At 36.0% G+C, this 22,039-nt stretch overlaps 1 protein-coding gene across 1 annotated transcript; it reads right to left on the bottom strand.

Annotated features, from left to right (window-relative positions):
* Nucleotides 1–17,081: 17,081 nt before the first annotated feature.
* On the bottom strand, nucleotides 17,082–18,627 carry LOC139725162 (uncharacterized). Its single transcript, XM_071636252.1, has 2 exons — nucleotides 18,573–18,627; nucleotides 17,082–18,058 (listed from the first exon to the last, which is right to left on the bottom strand). Exons 1-2 carry the CDS (start codon nucleotides 18,625–18,627, stop codon nucleotides 17,082–17,084), a joined length of 1,032 nt encoding a protein of 343 aa, XP_071492353.1.
* Between the last annotated feature and the right edge of the window lie 3,412 nt (nucleotides 18,628–22,039).

Genomic DNA, 22,039 nt, shown 5'->3' with positions numbered 1-22,039 from the left:
TCATGCTACATCCATTTAACTTCATTACATTTTTCAGATATTTATCTCAAATTTAATCGTGCTGAGTTAATTATGTAATTTTCTAACAAGATGGTCAGATATGATAAATTCAGTCCTTAAGCTTTCATTTGATACCAAAATGAGTGAGATTTGACTATTTTGAAAATTTGATGGTCATGTCCACTTTATTGTGGAATTGCCCTTCTGCACATGCAGTTCAGTGTCAGAAACGTTCGAAGGGTTAATTTCCAGGCTTTCAACCACTTGTGCACTGTTCAGGTTGGGGGCTGGGAGCGTGTTGGAGCCGCATAACATGCACCATATGCCACGTCCCACATCGTCATTCACCAGAAATCATGAATTGTTAATCATAATCAAATGCTTTAAATAATATTGCTTTTAAGTTCCTCATAAAAGAGGTTAGGAGTCCAACAAGGTCATTTATTTATGATGTGAACTCGATATCAAAACAATGACAAACACTTTCAGCACTGAAAAAAAAAAATCCTAAAGTCCGTGCAAAATCGAAAGTCTGTAAAAACTGTAAACCGTTTGAGGGGACCAGAAACCAACATGCAGGCGATGAGAACATGTACCGTTGTTTGAACACAACCAAGGACATGCAGGAAGTGGATATTGAAGCGGTCGTTACCGACTTCCGCAGTATCAATTTTTAATGACTTTTTGGTATGACGGGAAATTTTGTTGTTAATCTATTCTTTCCTAATTCGGTCGCTCCAAGTTGCGTGTCATATAATGTATCTCGAGTAGCAATTACCTTCTATTCCCATACAAGCTGTCACAATGAATCTGCAATTCAAGTTCCCATACCTTTTGGTTTTACTCAGATCTTTTAATCATCTCCTGTCTATAGTCTTTACCTAATACTCAAGAAAATAACGTAAAACCACATTTGATATAATATAATTTGGTTGGTGAAATAAGTCGCCAACATTTCTTAAAACGCAATCTGAAATAATCATGACTTAATTGTCGTATAGTTGCTACCAGTTTAGAAGACATTAGTGATCAGTGGGTCTCGGAGTCATGCAAAAAATAGACTGCATAATTCAAACTGTGCCATAATATTAATTATTGCAAAACTTCCAAGCTTTTCGGCTCGCTGTTATTTCTTTATGTGCCCTCGATAGAGCACGGGGAGGAGAAAAAAGAAGACATTAATAATTTTTTTTGAAAAATGTTATTGGTGCTTGTATGTCCTGTGTGTGTATGTACTCGTAATTAAGAATTTGCAATATGATTGAAATAGACAAAGAAAAGAAGCACCAGAGTAATTTAAACTTACAGCGCTTTCATATTGCATCATTCAAGACTATGATATGCATTCATATATGCACATAATAATATAAAATGCGTGAATATTATGTGAGTATATATGTATATGATATATCAATACATTGCATAGTTGACTTGTTTTCACTTAAATATATCTAGCTGCAAAGGAACACAAACGTTTCATTGAAAAGATCAGTACACTGTATTTAAATTTTTCTCGATAGTCGAGGTGAATGCAGTACATTTTCTTACATGCTTATTGAAACAAGCATATATTTGCATATATATTATAAAAATACTTTTTACAATATGCTATTATCATGTACGTAATGATATATTTCAACATAATATGTTCCAGCTGTATAGATAATGGATAAATGTGGTATTAAGATATTGTTTACCGAGTGATTCACGTTTTACAAGCTCCGTTTTTCAATAGATCAATCTTTTCCATATATCAACATCTTTGTCATCTTTGCAAAGTATGCTTTGTTTGTCATTGTACATTTTACATCGTACATCTACGTTGTATATACTTTATTGTTTGTAAATATAAAATCTTGCGAAATCGATTTAATTAGACTAATTTATGCTTTGTGTATAACACTTTGTTGCATGGAAAGGAAGTATTGAATTGACTAAAAGCGGTCAACGGTGACATGTATTCTAAACGAAATTATTTATACTAACAGTACTGGACAGTCTATGTTAAAAAGCGACAAGTTCATTATTGTACTCAGTGCAAAATAGCCTGTCATCACAGATATTAAATCAATGCGATGTTTCTTATTGCAAACTGTCGGTAACAGTCTCAGAAATCAGGGTTGTCATATTTTGAGGAACAAGTTACAGATATTTCTTGCCCCACTTATAGGTTTTGTGCTAAGGTTATGTCACTCTTTGACGTGGATAGACCTGCAGTTGTTCATGTCTTCATTCCAACGTAGAACATTTGAAAATAATTTTGGAAATAACCTAGTCTTAGTAAACTCAAGCTTCCCAAAAGTACATGCATCTTCGAGACTTTTCCTTAAAAAAACAAATATGCACGCACACATTCACACACACAAACACACACACGCGCACACACACTCACTTAGTCTTCATCAGTTTAGATCTTCCTATCTATATCTACTCTCAAAAGCCTTCCTCTACTTTTCGCATCTCTTTCTCTTGATAAATTGGCCGTAACATGTTTTGAAGTCGGTCCATCTCTCCCTTCCACACACATGATTGTACGCAAGTTGTCGATGACACTTTTTATCATCTTCCAGTCTCCCTCTATTTCACTCTTAATGTCAAGGGTATAATAAAACGTCTTAGAAAATGACTTGCATTTACACTCTATGTGATTCTTTATACATGATGACATTTAATATACATTTTACAAATATACAGGTATTCATCAGCTACCGAGATATTTGCAAAATCATTGTACTCAAGGTGAAAAGAAACATTTTTTTCATTTCTGTCTTTGCTTTTTGTTTGTGAGTGTACGTGAAAATGCAAGCCGCAAATCACGGCGTGAAACAAGATTTGTATAAATGTGAGAGCCAATCAAGCCTGCTTTCTTGGATACGATTTTGATGGAAAAGAGTGGGAAGATTTACATGAAAACAATTACAGCAAGAAAAAAAAAGTTACAAATTCTTCATGGCATGAACCCTTCATTGATTTCGGGTAAGTCAGTTCCGAATTCATCAATTTCACGCTCTCCGGGCTGTGTTGTTGAGTCAGTGGTGGACATGTCCACCTCGTCGCCTTCGGGTTTCCAGTCTCCTCGACGACCAAATGGACTAGCACCTCGGTTACCATGGCGACCCCTCTTGCCTGGACGTTGGAAGGGATGACCACTTTCTCCTTCGCCACGTCGCCCACCGTCACGTCCAGATTGATCACGACGGTCCCATCGATCTGAGATGCCGTTTTCATCTTCGGTACGATTACGTTTGCAGGGATGATGACGACGACGAGATGGTCTACCAAATGGTGCATTTTCATTGCGAGTGTCATTGTTGTCTCCTTCCCCATCATAGTCTTCGCTGTCATTGTACTTTGCATGGTGATGACGGCGGTTTCCATGGCGACCGAACCTGAATGAGAAGATACTGGTACCGTTGTTATCTCCTTCAGATTCCTCACTCTCATTACGCCTTCCATGGTGTTGTTGATGATGGTGATGGTGATGGTGATGGTGGCTTGAGTGATGCCTTCCTTGGTGACGACCAGGGAAACTTTCGTCACCATCAGTTTTATTGGCTCTATCAGATCTCCTACCACCACCAAAAGGCATCGGTGACATATCCCCTTCTGGTCCTCCTTGACGACCTCCCTCTCGTCTTCCTCCCTGTCCAAAGAACGGTTTACCTCCTCTCCGTCTGAAGCCACCTTGTCCTCCAAACTCATCTCCTTCACCTCCCTCTACGCCTAGTCTCCCTTGGCCATCTGAGAACTGTTCTCCTGTTCAAAAACATCCCTCATTCCTACGACCACCATCTCGTCGTCCGCCTCCACGCTGTTCTAGATTAACTTCAATGTGGCTGTCACCGGGTCCTCCACGGCCACCAGGACGATCAGAGGGGCGACCCCGCCCTCGTCTATTGTCTGGTCCCCGACGACCGTTCTGTGCGCACACTGTAAAAGTAGTATCGAAAACAGGCGTTTATCATAAATAAAACCCACGTTTGTTATCGTTACACTATACACGGTATCATTGTCTTTGTATAACTGATGGTAAACAGACAGATAACGTAAAAATAAAAACAAAACAAAACAATACAAAAAGCGCTCACAATGTTGCGATTGTACGCATTTACAAACAGTAACTGATTTTTGCAATTTCAGACACACCCTATATGGGTCCTCTCATGTTGATAAAACGCTGAGATGACAACGTATGACTGACGACCAACAGCAGTAATGAAAATAGTGAAATTAATAGTTAGTAGTATTCAACTCTTTTAGAAAAAAAAATGACTTTAATATCCTCCCTGAAGAGAATTTTTTTTATGTGCAGTTGTAATACAAATTTAAATCATACTAAGCATTATAATAAAGTTTACGGATTCTGTGTTATTTTTACAAGACAATAATTGCTCAGAACATACAGCATTTGATTATTTGAATTTCAGTGTACATGTACCTTTATACTTCTCCCACCAATCCTCTATTACTGTAGTTAAATCTTTAGACAAAATATAACACATATGAAATGGGGATGTGATATAAAGATTATTCTTTTTGAAGACGATATTTTGCCTAAGATGCAAAAAAAGAACGAAAATCTCGAAAATGAATTGAAGCAAATGATAATGGCTATGGAAATACATGACCGAAAAATGAATCTGTTGATATATGGAGTGGAGAAAAAGAAAGATGAAAGAGTTGTAGAAGTTATGAGAAACATAATTCAGAAGTTGGGTTTCTCGAAGGAGGAGGCGCAGAGTATGTTCATTGCTAACGCACACCGGCTTCCACGACGTGTTATACCCGGAAATGAGCAGAGTAGGCGTGGTCACGATCCAATCATTGTACGGTTTGGCGCCATGTTGGATAGAGATGCCGTCTTAAATGCATACCTACGAGCGCAAGTACGTCCGATGACCTCTGAAGGTCAAACTGGTGTCCGTCACGCTTTCCGCATTGTGACCGACTTACCTGCACCACTGAAGAGGAAGCGTTTCTTACTCGAGCAAAAAGCGTATCAGATGAGAAAAAATGAGAACAAATCCACAAGAATCAAGTTGAATGGTGTAAATCTGCATCTAGAGTGTAGGGAGAAGGGATCTTCGTCAGCATGGCGTATTGTCACTGATTGAGTAATCTAAAGCTTCTACAGTTGGTTGAATCAAAAATGTAAAGCTTTGAATCTACACGTCACCAGTCCCGAAGTTGATTATTATAAAACGCCCTTTTTTTTTTCTTCTTCTTCTTCTTCTTTTTTTTTTTTGATTCCGGTGGTCGAGTCTACAGTATGTTATCTTATCACAGATGATGTGTTAAAACCCCTACGCGATCATCGCTTTTTTGCCCGTGATCGAGAAAGATGCAAATGTGCATATTGATCAAGCGAATGTATGAATCGTGTCTCTTTATGATCTGTTGTTGATACATACATACACCACAAGATTCTCTCCAGTGAATTTTTTAATGAAAAAAAAATATAATTGAGTGTTAATATTTGTTAACCATTATATTGTTAGAAAATCATAGAGGTAAAAAAGAAGAAGACATAATTGAAATGTGATGAAAAGAAATTGATACTGAGATCTCTCAGAAACTGTTAAAACTTTCATTTACGGATTTGGAAAAAAAAAGAGACTGTTCAGCAGAGATAATAGATATTTGATTATTATACATCCAATAGGAGAGAGAAAAAAAAGGAAAGAAAAATACTTTCGACAAAGAAAAATGTTTTGGGTTTTGTTAAACGGGTTTGTTGGATTGGACAAAAGTTTATTGGTTTTAATGATACAAATCAGTTCCTATGAATACTACCTGTATAAGGACATAATTATATGGCGTTTTGTATAGTTGAGTTTTTCAAATGTAGTAACTCAAGACGGAGTAATGTTTTTTTTTTGTGTGTGTGTGGGTGTGTGGTTTGTAACAAGAAACAGCCAAGAGTGGGAAAACACCACCTAACCATTTTATCGTAAAACTTATAGCTAGTTTGTAATCACAAAATTGAAATTAAAGAATATTTTTCAGATTGGTTCAATGTGTGAAATAACTATGTCATGACCACAGAAATGTGCGACCTAAATTGGTTTAGTAAAGTCAGGGTTATCACTATATGCAGTGAAAAGAGTATCTATTTTTTGCGAGGTCATAACCTACGCGACATGTTGGTTGTTTCTTTTTTTCACAATGCTTATCATTAATGCCTGAGCACTTGTTCTGAATTTTCAAAAGTGCATATAACGAATTCTATACATGTATATGGATAATTCTAATGTACACTTCTTGGAAGTGCTTCTGCTGGGTCCAAGATTAGAAATATGGTGAGAAAAAAAATAGCAAATCTACAAAATCAAGTTAAATGGTGTAAATCTGCATCTAGAGTGCAGAGGGAGAAGGGATCTCCGTCAGCATGGTGTATTGTTATTGATTGAATGATGTAAATCTTCTTCATTTGGATGAAACAAAATGGAAAGTTTTGAACCTTGATCTCACGTGAAGTGAATTATCATAAGACGCCTTATTTTGGACTTTTTTGAGTGGCGATTTTTACATCCGTGATATTTTATCACCGTTTGATGTGCTAAAATCCTTACACGATCTTTGTTTTTTATATATCTCGTTTGTAAAAAATTTTAAAAAAAGAAAAAAAAGAGAGAGAAAGAAAAAAGAGCTTAAATCACGCGAAGTGAAATGTTTTAGTTAATTTTTGACATAATTATGGAGCTTGTCATTTCGCAAATGAAAATGAGAGAATAAGTATGATCCAGAGGAGAGACTGACTATAGATATTCATTTTGAACGAACATTTGGTGCGAAATAGTCATCGTGTTTAATAGTCATACTTCTTGACTTTAAAAACATTTTGCTTGTTTGTTATAGACAATTTTTTTTTTTCACGGTTACATTCATGAATATTTACCTTTAGACAGTGATGGTCTGGGGCATAGATTTTTTTCGGACTGATTTCCATACATTGATCCGGAAATTATGGGGGTTGATTTGCTATTCGCAGCTGTCGTCAGTCAGCTCTGATGCGTTGCGTTGCGTCCAAACGTTTGTGTGTTTTGTTTTGTGTTGTGTGTATTGTAATGTTTTCGTCACAGTACAGTCTTGTTTGTGTCGTTACTGTTTGTGTACATAAAATGAAAACTTCCACAGGTTGTTCCTCTTTTCTTTCCTTCATTCTTTTCGTACATGATGCAGGATAACGTTACGTTTATTTCAATGAATTGTCGCGGCCTAGGAGATAGTCGCAAAAGACGAGATGTTTTGTTGTATTTAAAAGCTAAACAATATGATGTTTGTTGTATTCAGGATACACACTTTACTCGGGAAATAGAGACCGATATACGTAGGGAATGGGAAGGTAAATGTTTTTTCTCTTTCAATACGTCCAACTCAAGAGGAGTATCAATTCTTTTTAAGAACGCTGTCCCAGTAAATATAAATAAATTTAAAGTAGATAATGCAGGGAACTTTGTGGTTTTAGATGTAACTCTGTACGAATATAATATTACTATCGCGACGTTGTATGGGCCAAATACAGACAACCCAACATTTTTTGCAGATCTTCAACAAATTATACTAGATTTTGAGAATCCACATGCTATTGTTTGTGGAGACTGGAATTTAGTACAAGATTCAAACCTTGATACATATAACTACTTGCATGTTAATAACCCGCGAGCAAAACAACAAGTAAATAACATGAAAGATGAATTAGATTTATGTGATCCTTGGAGAATTAGATTTCCAGATAAAAAATATTATACATGGCGACAACCTACCCCTTTTAAACAGAGTAGATTAGATTTCTTTTTGATATCCTCAGAACTTCTTTCATTAGTGCATAAGGTTGATATTCTTTCAGGTTATCGAACAGATCATTCTTTAATTCTTTTAAGTCTCAGTTTGAATCAGTTACAACGAGGCCCTGGCTTTTGGAAATTTAATAATTCTTTGTTAAAAAACGAAGGTTTTGTTTCACACATTAAGAAAAAAATAAAAGATACTATTCTGTTTTATGCAAAAGACGGAGTACAGTTCGATCAAAATGATTGCATAGTGGGTGACTGTGAATTTATTGTAAATGATCAGTTATTTTTTGAAACTTTAATGATGATAATACGGGGAGAAGCAATATCATATGCTTCTTTCGTTAAAAAACAAAGTGTGAATAGTGAAAAGGATTTAGAAAAGAAAATTGAAGAGTTAGAAAGAAAATTGACAATTTTAAATGATAAGAATTCCATATTAGAGGAAATTGATAAATTGAAATTAGAACTGGAAGCTTTCCGTTTAAAATCAAATGAAGGAAGTGCGATTAGATCTCGGATAAAGTGGATGGAGTTTGGAGAAAAACCTTCTAAATTTTTTTTAAATTTGGAAAAGCAAAATAATATCAATAAAGAAATACGTCAGTTATCGACTGAAAATGGTGATATTTTAGATAAACAAAATGACATACTTAAGGAAGTGTTTGATTTTTACTCTAATCTTTATGCAGAAAAAGAAACTGATGAAATTAATTTGGAAATGTTATTAAATCATCCTGACATTCCTAAGTTGTCTTCACAATTGTCCTCTTTATTGGAAGGTCCACTTAGTGTTGATGAGGTTTATTCCACTTTAAAACTCATGAAAAATAATAAATCTCCCGGACAGGATGGTTTTACTGTAGAATTTTATCGTTACTTTTGCGAAGATATTAAATACTTTCTGGTAAGATCACTGAATTATGCGTATTTCTCAGGACAATTGTCAAACTCACAAAAAATGGGAATAATAACCTTGATTCCTAAAGGAAATAAACCTAGACATTTGTTAAAAAATTGGCGCCCGATCACTTTACTGAATGTAGTTTACAAATTGGCATCCGGTTGTATTGCAAATAGACTCAAGGGCGTTTTGTCTTTTTTAATACATGAAAATCAAACAGGATTTTTGAGTGGTCGCTTCATTGGCGAAAATATACGTCTATTATATGACACGCTACTTTATACTGAATTAAATGATATAGCAGGCATGCTTCTTGTTGTCGATTTCGAAAAAGCTTTCGACTCCGTGTCGCATACTTTTCTATTCAAGGTCCTGGATTTTTTTCACTTCGGTCCATCTGTAAAGAAATGGATCAAGTTATTTTATGCAAATGCATCCTCTTGTGTATTAGTTAACGGATTCTGTACAGATAGATTTGAAATAGGACGAGGGTGTCGCCAGGGAGATCCTTTGTCTCCCTACCTCTTTTTGTTAGTCAGTGAAATACTTGGTATCCTAATACGACACTCGGATTCTTTAGTTGGATTGCATATGAATGGGAAATCGCTTAAACTTTTGCAATATGCAGATGATACCCTTTTGACACTCAACGGTTCAACCCAGGATTTACAAAGTGCTCTTACAATACTTAATGAATTTGCAAATATGTCCAACCTCAAAATTAACGTAACTAAAACTCAAGTAATATGGATTGGGAAGAACAGAACTTTCAAAAAAGAGATTTTACACGAGTACAAATTAAACTGGATATCTGAAGGATATTTCAGGTACCTGGGCATTGATTTTTCAGTTAAATTATCTGAAATGGTTAATCACAATTATCAAGAAAAGGTTAAAGAGATAAAACGTCAGATAGCGATATGGCTGAAAAGAACATTGACTCCCTTAGGGAGAGTAACGATAGTAAAATCTTTATTGATACCCAAACTGAATTATTTGCTTTTATCTCTTCCAGAACCAAAATTAGAAATTATGAATGATGTTAACCGATCTTTTTATAAATTTATATGGCACGATAAACCTGATAAAATAAGTAGGAAACAAATGTGCCAATTATACAGTGATGGTGGGGTTAAAATGACAGATATTTTTATACATTCTAAATCACTCAGAATATCATGGATAAGAAGATTCTTTTGTTATCCAAGTAACGAAAATTTCACTTTACATATGTTCCAATCATTCTTGCCTCCATCATACACATCTCTCCACTTATTCATGGGGGCTGAACATTACAAAGAATTAGCCATTTCAATGCGCAACCCATTTTGGAAAGAGGTATTATTAGCCTTTTCAGATTTAACTCAGTCCATTGTAGATAATATCGCATGTCAACCCCTTTGGAACAATCCTAGAATACAAGTTAATAATAATGTAATTTATCATAAGTCATGGTGTGCTAAGGGGGTACGTTTTGTTAACGATGTTCTAGAAACAGATGGAAAATTTCTTTCATATTTTGATTTTCAACGTAAATACAATGTACAAGTAAACTTTCTTCAATATTATGGTTTGTGTAATGCTATTCGATTTGGTTATAATAAAAATGTCATACCTAAGATTATGGAACCTACATGTATTATCCCTGAAACATTGCTTTTAATACTGAAAGTGAAAAAAGGTTGTGCACATATCTACCAGGCTTTCTTGAAACATAAGACAAAGGAATGTAAAAGTCTTATAAAATGGAAACAGGAGTTTGATTTTGACAATATCATTTGGAGTTTTTATTACCAAATTCCCTTTTATTCAACTGTCGATGTAAACATGAGATGGTTTCAGTTCAAGATGCTAAATAGAATTCTTTATATGAAAGACGCTTTATTGAGATTTAAATTAGTAACAGATAACTTATGTACTTTTTGTAATAACAGCGAAGAAACAATTATGCATATATTCTGTTTTTGTATATATTCAAACGAGATATGGTCAAAACTTGAGCTTTGGCTGTCCCGTAATGCTATTCATATTAAGCTTACAAATCAAAATAAATTATTTGGTTTTTATGGACGTAATAACAGTGCCCTCAATTGCATTATGATTATAGTACGGAAAGAAATTTTTACAGCCAAATGCAAAAATTGTTTGCCAGTTTTTGAACAAATCATGTCAGCGATAAAAAGTTATTATGATATGGAAAAGTATATATGTAAAACAAATCTGAAAGAAAAGAAATTTATGAAAAAGTGGTTACATTTTACTAAATGTTTCTGATTGTGTTTTCTTATGAAATGATTTGTCAGGTAATTTTCTGACACTTTGAAAAGAATTTGCAATTTATAATTGATTTTTGTAACTGTTTGCTGTTCTTATTGTATTTAGAATGGCCAAGAATATCATGTGTTAAATCTGCATGTACATACATATCTCTTTTTGTATATATTTGTGTGTATGATACTATTCAATAAAGGAACCCTGTGGAAGGGGAAAAAATGATTATTCTTACCTGCGACAGTAAGTGCAGCGAGAAAAAGGATGAGTAAAGTTGATTTCCAACCCATGGTGATGAAATCTCTCTCTTGACAATTTTTCTGTCCGTTTCTTTGGAGTTTTCTCTCGTGGAAGCACGAACCCGATAAATCTGATGAAAGCAGACAATTTGGTCAATTTTCATACTCTTTTGGCTGATAGTCGTCCCGATCGGTACCTGGTAGTATCAAATCACCCGGTGTTACTCCTAATGAGTTATCTTTCCCGTTTTATTCCGCAGCATATCCGGCAGTGTGAGGCAGCGATTGATACGTTCTTTAGTCGGGGATGAAGAACCGGACGCAACGAACAAAATAAGACAACACAAAAAGCGGATAAGGGCATCCATTATGTTCAACGGCTTTAAAATGGGCCAAACCTAAAGTATGGAGTGAATTCTTCTCTAATGTCATCAGATGACTTCATCAAAATAAATCATTCAATTCAATTCGAGAAGAAAAAGAAAGTTGTGCAAATTTCAATTTTACACTTGTTTAAGGAAAACGTTATGACAATAACGAAATGCTCTCTTTAATTTGTTACTTGTACCAATGTTGCATTTCGATTTTTCAAATCTTTGTTGTGCCTTTCTTTTTTAGAAGCTGTCATCTTTTTTAATTTTTTAAATGTTTATTTTTGTCGTTTCCATTTCTGTTGACCACAAAATCATTATGAAATATATGTCACACGTGAAGAAGAGGATAAAATTTGAAGAGTTTGTTCGCAAAAACCGATAAGTCCATATTTGCCGAATGGAGATATTTGCGATTAAAGGTCAAGAAAAATAAAGAGAATAATAAGAAAATTTTTGCTTCTTTTGACCATAACTTCAAAAATGTACCTTTATATGTAATAACCAATATATCATTTAAAAGGTATTGTTTTGTATTTTATGACAGAGACCGTACTTCAAAATCTTCAAAAATGGACTTATCGATTTTTTCGAACAAACTCTTCATTTTATGTTCATCTTTGAGTCTATGTTTTGTTTGTTTCTTTGCTTGTTTGTTAGTTTTGTTTGTTTGCTTTAATAGGGGGCTGACTGATCTTTTGACAGGTAATTTACTTCATCTGAAATGAATTTAGACAGGCAATAAAAGGACTAAGATAGGGAAAGCAAAAGCTCCGATTCTTGTAAAGTTTTTATGTAAGTAGACTAAACGCACCAAACTCTAATAAGTAGCGAAAATTTCGGAATGCTACACAAAAATGATTATGGGACAATGATAATTTCTTCTTTTTTTTCCCTGTCCGTGTGACTGCCTATCTATCTTTGTATCTCTATTCCTCTTTCTTTCTCTCTTCCTTTTCTTTGCAGTATCCTACTCTTCAACTTTTTAATCACCGTGCATCGTGAAATAAAACAATGATTATTATCTGGTACCTGGTACCTGCCAGCAGAGATGGTCTACCCGAGTGCTAACAGCACACATATTGGACAGTCATTTCCTTTCTGTGGGTGACATCACACCCGCACAAGGCAGGAGGGGCAAGGTAAAACAAAAGCCACAAAAGTCAATGACTTCATTGCAATTATCATATACGTCCATAAAAACCAAATAATTTATTTTGATTTGTAAGCTTAATATGAATAGCATTACGGGACAGCCAAAGCTCAAGTTTTGACCATATCTCGCAATATTGCAATTATCATCATCATCTGTTCCCAGGGAATACATCCACAGAAGTCTAGTTATTCTCATCGACTTTTTGACCTTTGCATTATTGTTCGTTTGTTTGTTTGTTTGTTTGTTGTTGTTGTTGTTGTTGTTGTTGCTGTTGTTTTCAAGGAGTGAAATGGACGTGCCTTTTTTAAAAGGGAACCATCTACTTATTCGTTCATCAATTGATTTCTTGCGCCGGGCTAACAATTCAGTATGCCGGTATGAATAACGTAGTCAGTCTGAGTGATAACTTTTTACTCTTTGCCTACTTACAAAATGAAGTGAAGACATGACAGTGATACATCTGCTACTACTACTACTACATGTACTTCTACTACTACTACTACTACTACTTCTACTACTACTACTACTACTACACTACTACCACTAGCAGCAGCAGCAGTAGTAGTAGTAGTAGTAGTAGTAGAAACGCAGAAGCAATAAAAATAATAGTGATAATGATATTAATGATAATGACGATGATGATGCTAGTAGTCATTGTAGCAATAATTATTCTTATCAATATCGATATTAATTGTAATAACCAAAACAATTAACTTACCACTTACACGGCGAATTATAGATCATTCTCTCCCTATACACCATAAAACCATTATAAGAATCTAACAATCAGATGCACTGTGCGAAATATAGGTGTTTTCTCTTCAGGAAAATAACATCTACTAAGTTCTAAATCTTATCCTTCATTACCAATTCAACAAAACCCTGTTGCTCTATCAATAATCTATATTTCCTTTGTTTTTGCTTTATCGTAGTGTTTTCTTGTTCATATTCTAGAGTCACTGCCATTAATCCATGTAACATTGTTGGACTGAACATATTCATATTGATGTGTGTCGGTATAAGATAAATGCCTGTAACCTAAATGCCAGTTTTGTTTTGTTTTGGTGGTTTATTTTTCCTGGAAGAACTCGGTTACATTTCCTGAAAGGGATTTCAACCTCGTTTGTTACACTGTTATGAATTATTGGGAGTCATGCACCTCGCATTCCAAGAGTGTTGCAATAACAAAAACTTCCTACATTCAGTTTCAGTTTCAGTTTCAGTTTATTCAAACCAAATCAAACATAACAAAAGTACAAGACATAACTGCAAAAATTCAGAATGATAGGTTTGGGACCCCAGTGAAGCACAGCTTGTGGTCGGGGCCCCTTTACACAATGCACTACAGTACAGTATGCATATGGCAAGGTGTAACATATTTACATGGAGTATAACATATGTACAAATTATACAACATAATAAATGCAGACAAGTACACGTATACCACTTCCCCCATACACAACACACACACACAGTCACACACACACACACACACACACACACACACGCATACACACATGCGTGCACACTTCACACATGGCTACCTCATCTCATTTTCTACATTCATGTACCTAATTTCAATCTGTCGAAAAGATGTCTTTTACACAAAATTTTGAATCGAGACAGTGTAGTGGAATGAATTATATTACGGGGCAACTTATAAACTTTTTAACACAGACTATTCTAAATGAATTTAAGGTAGTTTGTGTTCTTGCATATGGCTGATGGATGAGGTTACTCTGGCGAGTATTATAACGACGGATGAAAGAATTTTCCACAAACACATCAGACAAAAATGTATATTGAAGAGATCGACGTTTAAACATAAATATTAAGCATTGAAGAGAAAAATTCTATTCTGCTTTTGTGTATCTTTGCATGGATTTATTCAGACTACAGACATTTTGCCATTTCGTGGTATAATGGAATATGCTCCATCCAAAGAAATTAATTCATGCAACAGTTACATCTGGTGTTCAGTTTTCATCTTCTATATCGGAACAGTAACGAATTAAACCGAAATAAAGATAAGTGAGAAAATGGGTGATACGAAGAAGAAGACTAACTGCGAGAGTCAATATCCACCTAGATATAGTAAAATTGAATTGGAAAAGGAGATAATAAGAAGGAAAAGAAAGGAGGACCAGTCCTGCCAGGAACAGATTTTCAGCCCAGCGTGAATTAGTAATAGACCATGTAATGATCTATTGTGGTTACATTATCATACGAAGTTAAAACACCACGCCTCTAATAATTGGAGATAATTGGTCGATGATGATTAAAAGAGGTGAGCCGCCGACAAATAGGGTTACAGCTCTGAAATCAGTGGGCGTAAGCGAGCATGACAACAGGTTTCTTAGGACTGCACCACTTTGATATTTCATGGTGTTTTCACAGCTTATAGTAGACGCGCGCCCTAATTGGTTGATTATGTCAAAGGAAAAGTTAAAAGTTGCCCGCGCGAAAGCGGGAGAGCGCCGATGAATGGAGGGTGCTCTAATCAATTGTAGTGTGATAACAAGGAAACTTGAATGGCGCCCACCTGCGGTCACCATTAAAGAAGTCGGGTACGGAGAGAGCTATTGTTCCAAGTTTCGAGGGATGTAGGGCCTGGAAACAAAGCCGGTAATCATGAGAACGTGAACGTTTTGCTGTATGTCGTTAATATTGGATCAATATTGTATTTTTAATGGTATATGTTGTATTCTTTATTTGGTATATATTTGCTTTTGTTTACCATTTTCTTATTTGTTGAAATGTCTGAATATATTATGCATGTAAATATATGATATCTTTTCATTTTTGAAGCGCCATGAGCACTGAAAAGTGGACCTGTGCGCTATACAAGTAGCCACTATTATTATTATTATTAAAGAAGCTCCAGGCTTTAGAACCAGTTGTTCCGCCGAAAAATTAGAAAAAAAGTCATGAAATCTTGTTTTATTCATTGATCCAAGGTCCCCAAGAAATTTTAAATACCCAACAATTCTCATTCTCTTCTGTTAATAATCTGACTGTATACATGTATTACATGACATCATTAAAATTACAAACAAAGTCGAAAATAACCGTCTAAAAATAATTCTTTCTTTCTTGTTGAGTAACGAGGCTGGGCAGTGCAAATGTGTACGGATTTTGGCTGTTGAATTACAAACGTCATACACAATACCAGTCACAGCCATACATAAATCCATATACACTTTACAAGTGAGCCACAATCAATTTTAATGATGAAGGCTTGAAATGTGAAAACCGGAATAAATTAAGAAAAAAAGTCCTTCATTCACCCTTTACCGAGGAATTATAGTATATCATATAATTATTATATAGTTACAATGTTGCCTGCGCGCACACACACACACACACACACACACACCTTGCACACACGCATATATCATATTTATTCATCCATTTCATTGTATGAATACGTGTGTGTTTGAGTGCTAGAGTTGTAGAGTGTTACTGTATTGCATCTCTTTTTGCAATGATTTCTTTTCCGAAATGTATGATTATGTATGTGGTATTTATGTTTGGGTGTATCATTTTGAGAGCATGCTAAGATATCCATTGTCATCTGTCATTTGTTATTTGTAACAAGTACATTTTAACCATGTCTTGATTCCAACGTACAATATTTGAAAATAATTTCGAAAATAAGCTTGTCTTACAAAACTGAAGTTCCCTTACAAAAGTACATACGTCTTCGTGACTTTTCCTTTACAAAAGGAACCAAACATACATACGCACACACACACACACACACACACACACACACAAACAGATGTTTAATCTTCATCAGTTTAGATCTATTAATCTATCTATATCGTGGCTTAATGCCTCCCTCAACTTTTCCCATCTCTTTCTCTTGTTAATTTGGTCGTAACATCTCCTGTAGTCAGTCCCTCTCTCCCTCCCACACACAAGATTGTATGCAAGTTGTCGATGACACTTTTTATCATCATCTTCCTGTCTCCTTCTATTTCACTCTTAATGTCAAGGGTATAATAAAACGTCTTAGAAACTGATTCGCATTTACACTCTATGTGATTCTCTATACATGATGACATTTAATATACATTTTACAAATATACAGGTATTCATCAACTACCGAGATATTTGAAAATCATTGTACTCAAGGTGAAAAGAAACATTATTTCATTTCTGTCTTTGCTTTTTGTTTGTGAGTGTACGTGAAAATGCAAGCCGCAAATCACAGCGTGAAACAAGATTTGTATAAATGTGAGAGCCAATCAAGCGTGCTTTCTTGGATACGATTTTGATGGAAAAGAGTGGGAAGATTTACATGAAAAAAATTACAGCAAGAAAAAAAAAACCGTTACAAATTCTTCATGGCATGAACCCTTCATTGATTTCGGGTAGGTCAGTTCCGAATTCATCAATTTCACGCTCTCCGGGCTGTGTTGTTGGCTCAATGGTAGTGGACATGTCCTCCTCGTCGCCTTCGGGTTTCCAGCCTCCTCGACGACCAAATGGACGACCACCATGGTTACCATGACGACCATCCTTGCCTGGACGTTGGAAGGGATGACCATTTTCTCCTTCGCCACGTCGCCCACCATCATGTCCAGATTGATCACGACGGTCCCATCGATCTGAGATGCCGTTTTCCTCCTCAGTACGATTACGTTTGCATGGATGATGACGACGACGAGATGGTCTACCAAATGGTGCATTCTCGATGCTAGTGTCATTGTTGTCTCCTTCCCCATCATAGTCTTCGCTCTCATTACACTTTGTATGGTGATGATGGCGGTTTCCATGGCGACCGAACCTGAATGGGAAGATACTGGTACCGTTGTTTTCTCCTTCTTCAGATTCCTCACTCTCATTACGCCTTCCATGGTGATGTTGATGATGGTGACGGTGGTGTGAGTGATGCCTTCCGTGGTGACGACCAGGGTAACTTTCGTCACCATCAGTTTCATTGACTCTATCAGATCTCCTACCACCACCAAAAGGCATCGGTGACATATCCCCTTCCGGTCCTCCTTGTCGACCTCCCTCTCGTCTTCCTCCCTGTCCAAAGAACGGTTTACCACCTCTCCGTCTGAAGCCCGCTTGTCCTCCAAACTCATTTCCTTCACCTCCCTCTACGCCTTGTCTCCCTTGGCCGTTTGAGAACTGTTCTCCTGGTCGAGAACGTCCCTCATTCCTACGACCACCATCTCGTCGTCCGCCTCCACGCTGCTCTAGATTAACCTCAATCTGGCTGTCACCGGGTCCTCCACGGCCACCAGGACGGTCAGAGGGGCGACCCCGCCCTCGTCTATTGTCTGGATCCCGACGACCGTTCTGTGCGCACACTGTGAAAGAAGCATTTAAAGACAGGTGTTTATCATAAATAAAATCCATGTTTGTCATCGTTATGATATTTATAGCATCATTGTCTGAGTATCACTATGATATTAGGACAAATATTGCTAAAGAAAAGGTATTGAAAACAGAAGTGTTTCACCTGTAGAAACATAGACACAACTTGTTTTCAAATCAACTTCAATATCCAGCGTGAGGAGATACGGGTTATAGTGGTAAACTCCATTGCCATATAAAGTTTCAACATAGTTAACTTTGAAATAAAGTCCTTTTTTGTGCTAGGCAGTTCTTCATCACTGATGTGATTAATCGCGGAGAATCAAACATACACCATTCTGATTATTAGTTTTGAATTTCAGTGTCGCGTAATCTTTACCTTCTCACGTGATCTTTCCATATTGAAATATCATCTAAGCTTTCTTATTATAATCTTTGAATATGCAAAAGAGAATATATAATATGAAAAAAGAAGGGACTGATGTAAAATAAAGATATCATTCTTACCTGCGACAGCAAGTGCAGCGAGAAAGAGAATGAGCAAAGTTGATTTCCAACCCATGGTGATAAAATCTCTCTCTTGACAAGTTTTCTTTATAGTCGTTGCTTTGGAGTTTTCTTTCGTGAAAGCACGAACCCGAGAAATCTGAGGAATACAGACAATTTGGTCGACTTTTATACATTTTGGGCTGAAAAGCGTCCCAATCGGTTCCTGGTAGTACCAAATCACCGGTGTTACTCCCAATGAGATGTCTTTCCTGTTCTATTCCACAGCATATCCGGCTGTGTGAGGCAGCGATTGATACATTGTTCAGCGAATCGGGGATAATGAGCAGGGCGTAACAAAACAAAACAAAATAACACACTTGACATATACGGGCATCCATTATGTTCAATGGATTGAAAATGGGCAAACCTAAAGTATGGAATGCATTCCACTCCATTGTCATCAGATGACTTCATCAAAATAAGTAGAATCGAGCCAAAAGAAGAGAGAAAGTTTCATGAAATTGAGAAGAAAAAAAGTTACGTAAATTTCAATTTTACACTTGTTCAAGGAAAACGTAATGACAATAACTAAATGCTCTCTTTAATTTGTTATTTATACCAATGTTACGTTTCGGTTTTTCAAATTTTTGTTGTGTCTTTTTTTTAGTAACAGTCATCTTTTTAGATTTGATTTGCATGTTTAATTTTGTGGTTTCCTTTTCTGTCGACCATAATATCATCATGAAATATATGTTACACTTGAATAAGATTATAAAAGCTTTTACATTAATATTTCACTGTGGTTGTGGGAGGGGGGGGGGCTGGAAGAAGATCATATCATTCAACGGTTGATTAATCTCTATGATTAATTGTTTGTTTCTTTGCTTATTTGCTACTATGTTTGTTCTTAGAGAGGACTGACTTATCTTTTGACAGGCATCTACTTCATCTGTAATGAATTTGGACAGGGAATAAAACGATTACTGAAGGGAAAGCCAAAGCTCCGATTCTCGTAAAGATTTTATGTTAAAAGACTAAACGCAACAAACCATAATAACTATCGAAATTTTAGCGCGCTATACAAAAATGATTATGGGGAAATTATTGCTCCTTCTGGTTTTTTTTTCCTGTCCGTGTGACTGCCTGTCTATCTTTATCTCTCTATTCCTTTTTACTCTTACTCTTGAACTCTTTAATCACCGCACAGCGTTAAATAAAACCAAACTAATTATTATCTGGCCCTGATACCTGCCAGCAGAGATGGTCTACCCTCGTGCTGACATCAAACAGATTGGACCGTCATTTCCTTCCTGTGGGTGACATCACATCTGCACACGATAGTATGTGCAAGGTACAACAACGACAACCACAAAAGTCAACGACTTCATCACAATTATTCTCATATTTCTACTCCCTGGAAATACATCTTCAGATGTCTAGTCTTTCTCATCAACTTTTTGCATTTGCACTATTGTTTGTTTGTTTGCTTTTGTTGTTGTTGTTTTCAAAGTGTGAAATGAACGTGCCTTTTTAAAAGTGAAAGATTTGCTTAATCGTTAGTCAACTGATTTTTGTGCCAAGCGAAAAATTCAAATTACCGGTATGAATAATATAGTCAATCTGAATGATAATTTTACTCTTTGCCTACTTGCAAAATAAAATGAAAGTTATGACATTGAAAGCTCTGCCAATAATCCTACGATTACTACTACTACTACTACTACTACTACTACTACTACCACTACCACTACCACGACTACTACTTCTGATGCTACTACCACTAGCAGTAGCAATAGTATTAGTAGTATAGTAGTAGTAGTAGTAGTAGTAGTAGTACTAGTAGGTAGTAGAAGTAGTAGTAGTAACATAGTAACAAGAATTATGATGATGATAATGATGACAATGATGATAATGATAATGATAATGATAAAGAGAATAGTAGTAATAATGATAGTTCTTATCAATAGCAATATTAATTGCAATAAGCAAAATAATGCAACTAATAGCTTACACAGCGAATTAAAGATGATTCGTTCCGTATACACCATTTATAAAACAACCGTAAGAACATTACAATCAGATGTACTACGCAAAATGTAGATGTTTTTTCTTCAAAAAAATGACGTGGACTAAAGTTCTAAATCTCCATTTCTACTTTAATGAAAACCCTGTTGCCACAGCAATCATTGAACCTTGAAGTATGTAATCCCTTTCAGCAGCTCCTTGTAACTATCCCGGGATGGTAGAAGTGTCGTGCATCAGTGAGAGGTGACATGGTGAACAGGATGATTTCAAATGTCACTAATGTACAATAAAAGTGACTGAGCATAGTGCAATGAAAAAAAAAATGCATCTTTGCTTATAGCATGTGTGACCCAACAGGAGGCTGCATCACTCGGATGACTAGAAGAGCAGCCTCTCTGAATGTTAATGTGTTGGTTATCTCGACCACAGGTTCTGGCAGATGGTTCCAGGTTCTAACAGCTTGGTGGGGGGGGGGGGGGGGGAGGAAAATATGAACACATATGGTCGCGGTTGGGATTACATACTTGAGTTTATGGTCATGACTTCCTATGTAGGTAGCTAGGAAAATTACATGTGATAATTGCAGACAAACTTGACGATAGTGGATTTTATAAAAGATAAGAGCAATAATCGATCTTTCCTTTGTTTTCCTGGTCCGAGTGTTTAATTCTTGTAAGGACTGAACTTATTTAAGCGGGGTTCCCACTATCACGATTGGCGCCACTATTGAAATCGTTGTCTCAAGTGTGAAGCAATCGTGGTGATCTTATCAGATCGTAATAGATTGTATCAGATCTTGAGGTCAATCGTGGCAATCGCGTTAATCGTAGAAAATTTTTGAACGGTTCAAAAATTTTCTACGATTAACACAATAGATTTTTGATCGTGACCATCGCATCAGATTGTCTTGGATCGTATCAAAACGCAGCAAATCGTATCTAATCGTCCTTCTTAATCGTGTTGATCGGGATCGACTTTTTCACTTTCCTTCTGCTTATTTTGCACATTTGCCCTTATTTTACTCGCAAGTCGTATATATTTTGCATTCCGCGAGGTTGAATAAGGGAGGAGTGCCACAATGAAATATAAAATAACAACTCCACTGAAACATCTGTCAGAAGCTGAATGTTGAACATACCCCACAAAAAAGTAACTTTTGTGACTTTTGAAAAGTGACCATTGTCGCGGATGTCAGGTCACTCGTGCATGACTATAAAGGTCACTGTCATTATCTTCCACATAGAAGTTAGTCAATAAGTGTAGCAATACCCCTGCGAAATTATTTTGCGTAAGACTTTTTTTTTTAAGTGACATTGTTTTAGGGGAGTTACCTTTCTGTTGTGTGTATGTCGGGTTTTTTTAAACACTGTGAAATAAAACAATAAATCAAGCCAAACCAACCAAACTTTCAATACCCCATGAGATAACGACATTTTGAAATAAAGGTGCATATGATACAT

The sequence above is a fragment of the Diadema antillarum genome, unplaced genomic scaffold (assembly GCF_040938485.1).
Source record: "Diadema antillarum isolate AM-2024a unplaced genomic scaffold, OU_Dant_1.0 seq00000017_RagTag, whole genome shotgun sequence".
Taxonomy (NCBI): domain Eukaryota; kingdom Metazoa; phylum Echinodermata; class Echinoidea; order Diadematoida; family Diadematidae; genus Diadema; species Diadema antillarum.
The sequence above is the reverse complement of the archived record's forward strand: the minus strand, read 5'-3'. Positions and strand labels throughout refer to the sequence as shown.

Excerpts from the sequence above, each read along its gene's own strand:
- LOC139725162 (XM_071636252.1), bottom strand. The coding sequence starts at position 18,627 with ATGGGTTGGAAATCAACTTTGCTCATTCTCTTTCTCGCTGCACTTGCT. Across the intron at positions 18,059-18,572 it reads CGCTGCACTTGCTGTCGCAG|TGTGCGCACAGAACGGTCGT; the intron begins GTAAGAATGATA and ends CTTCTTTCACAG.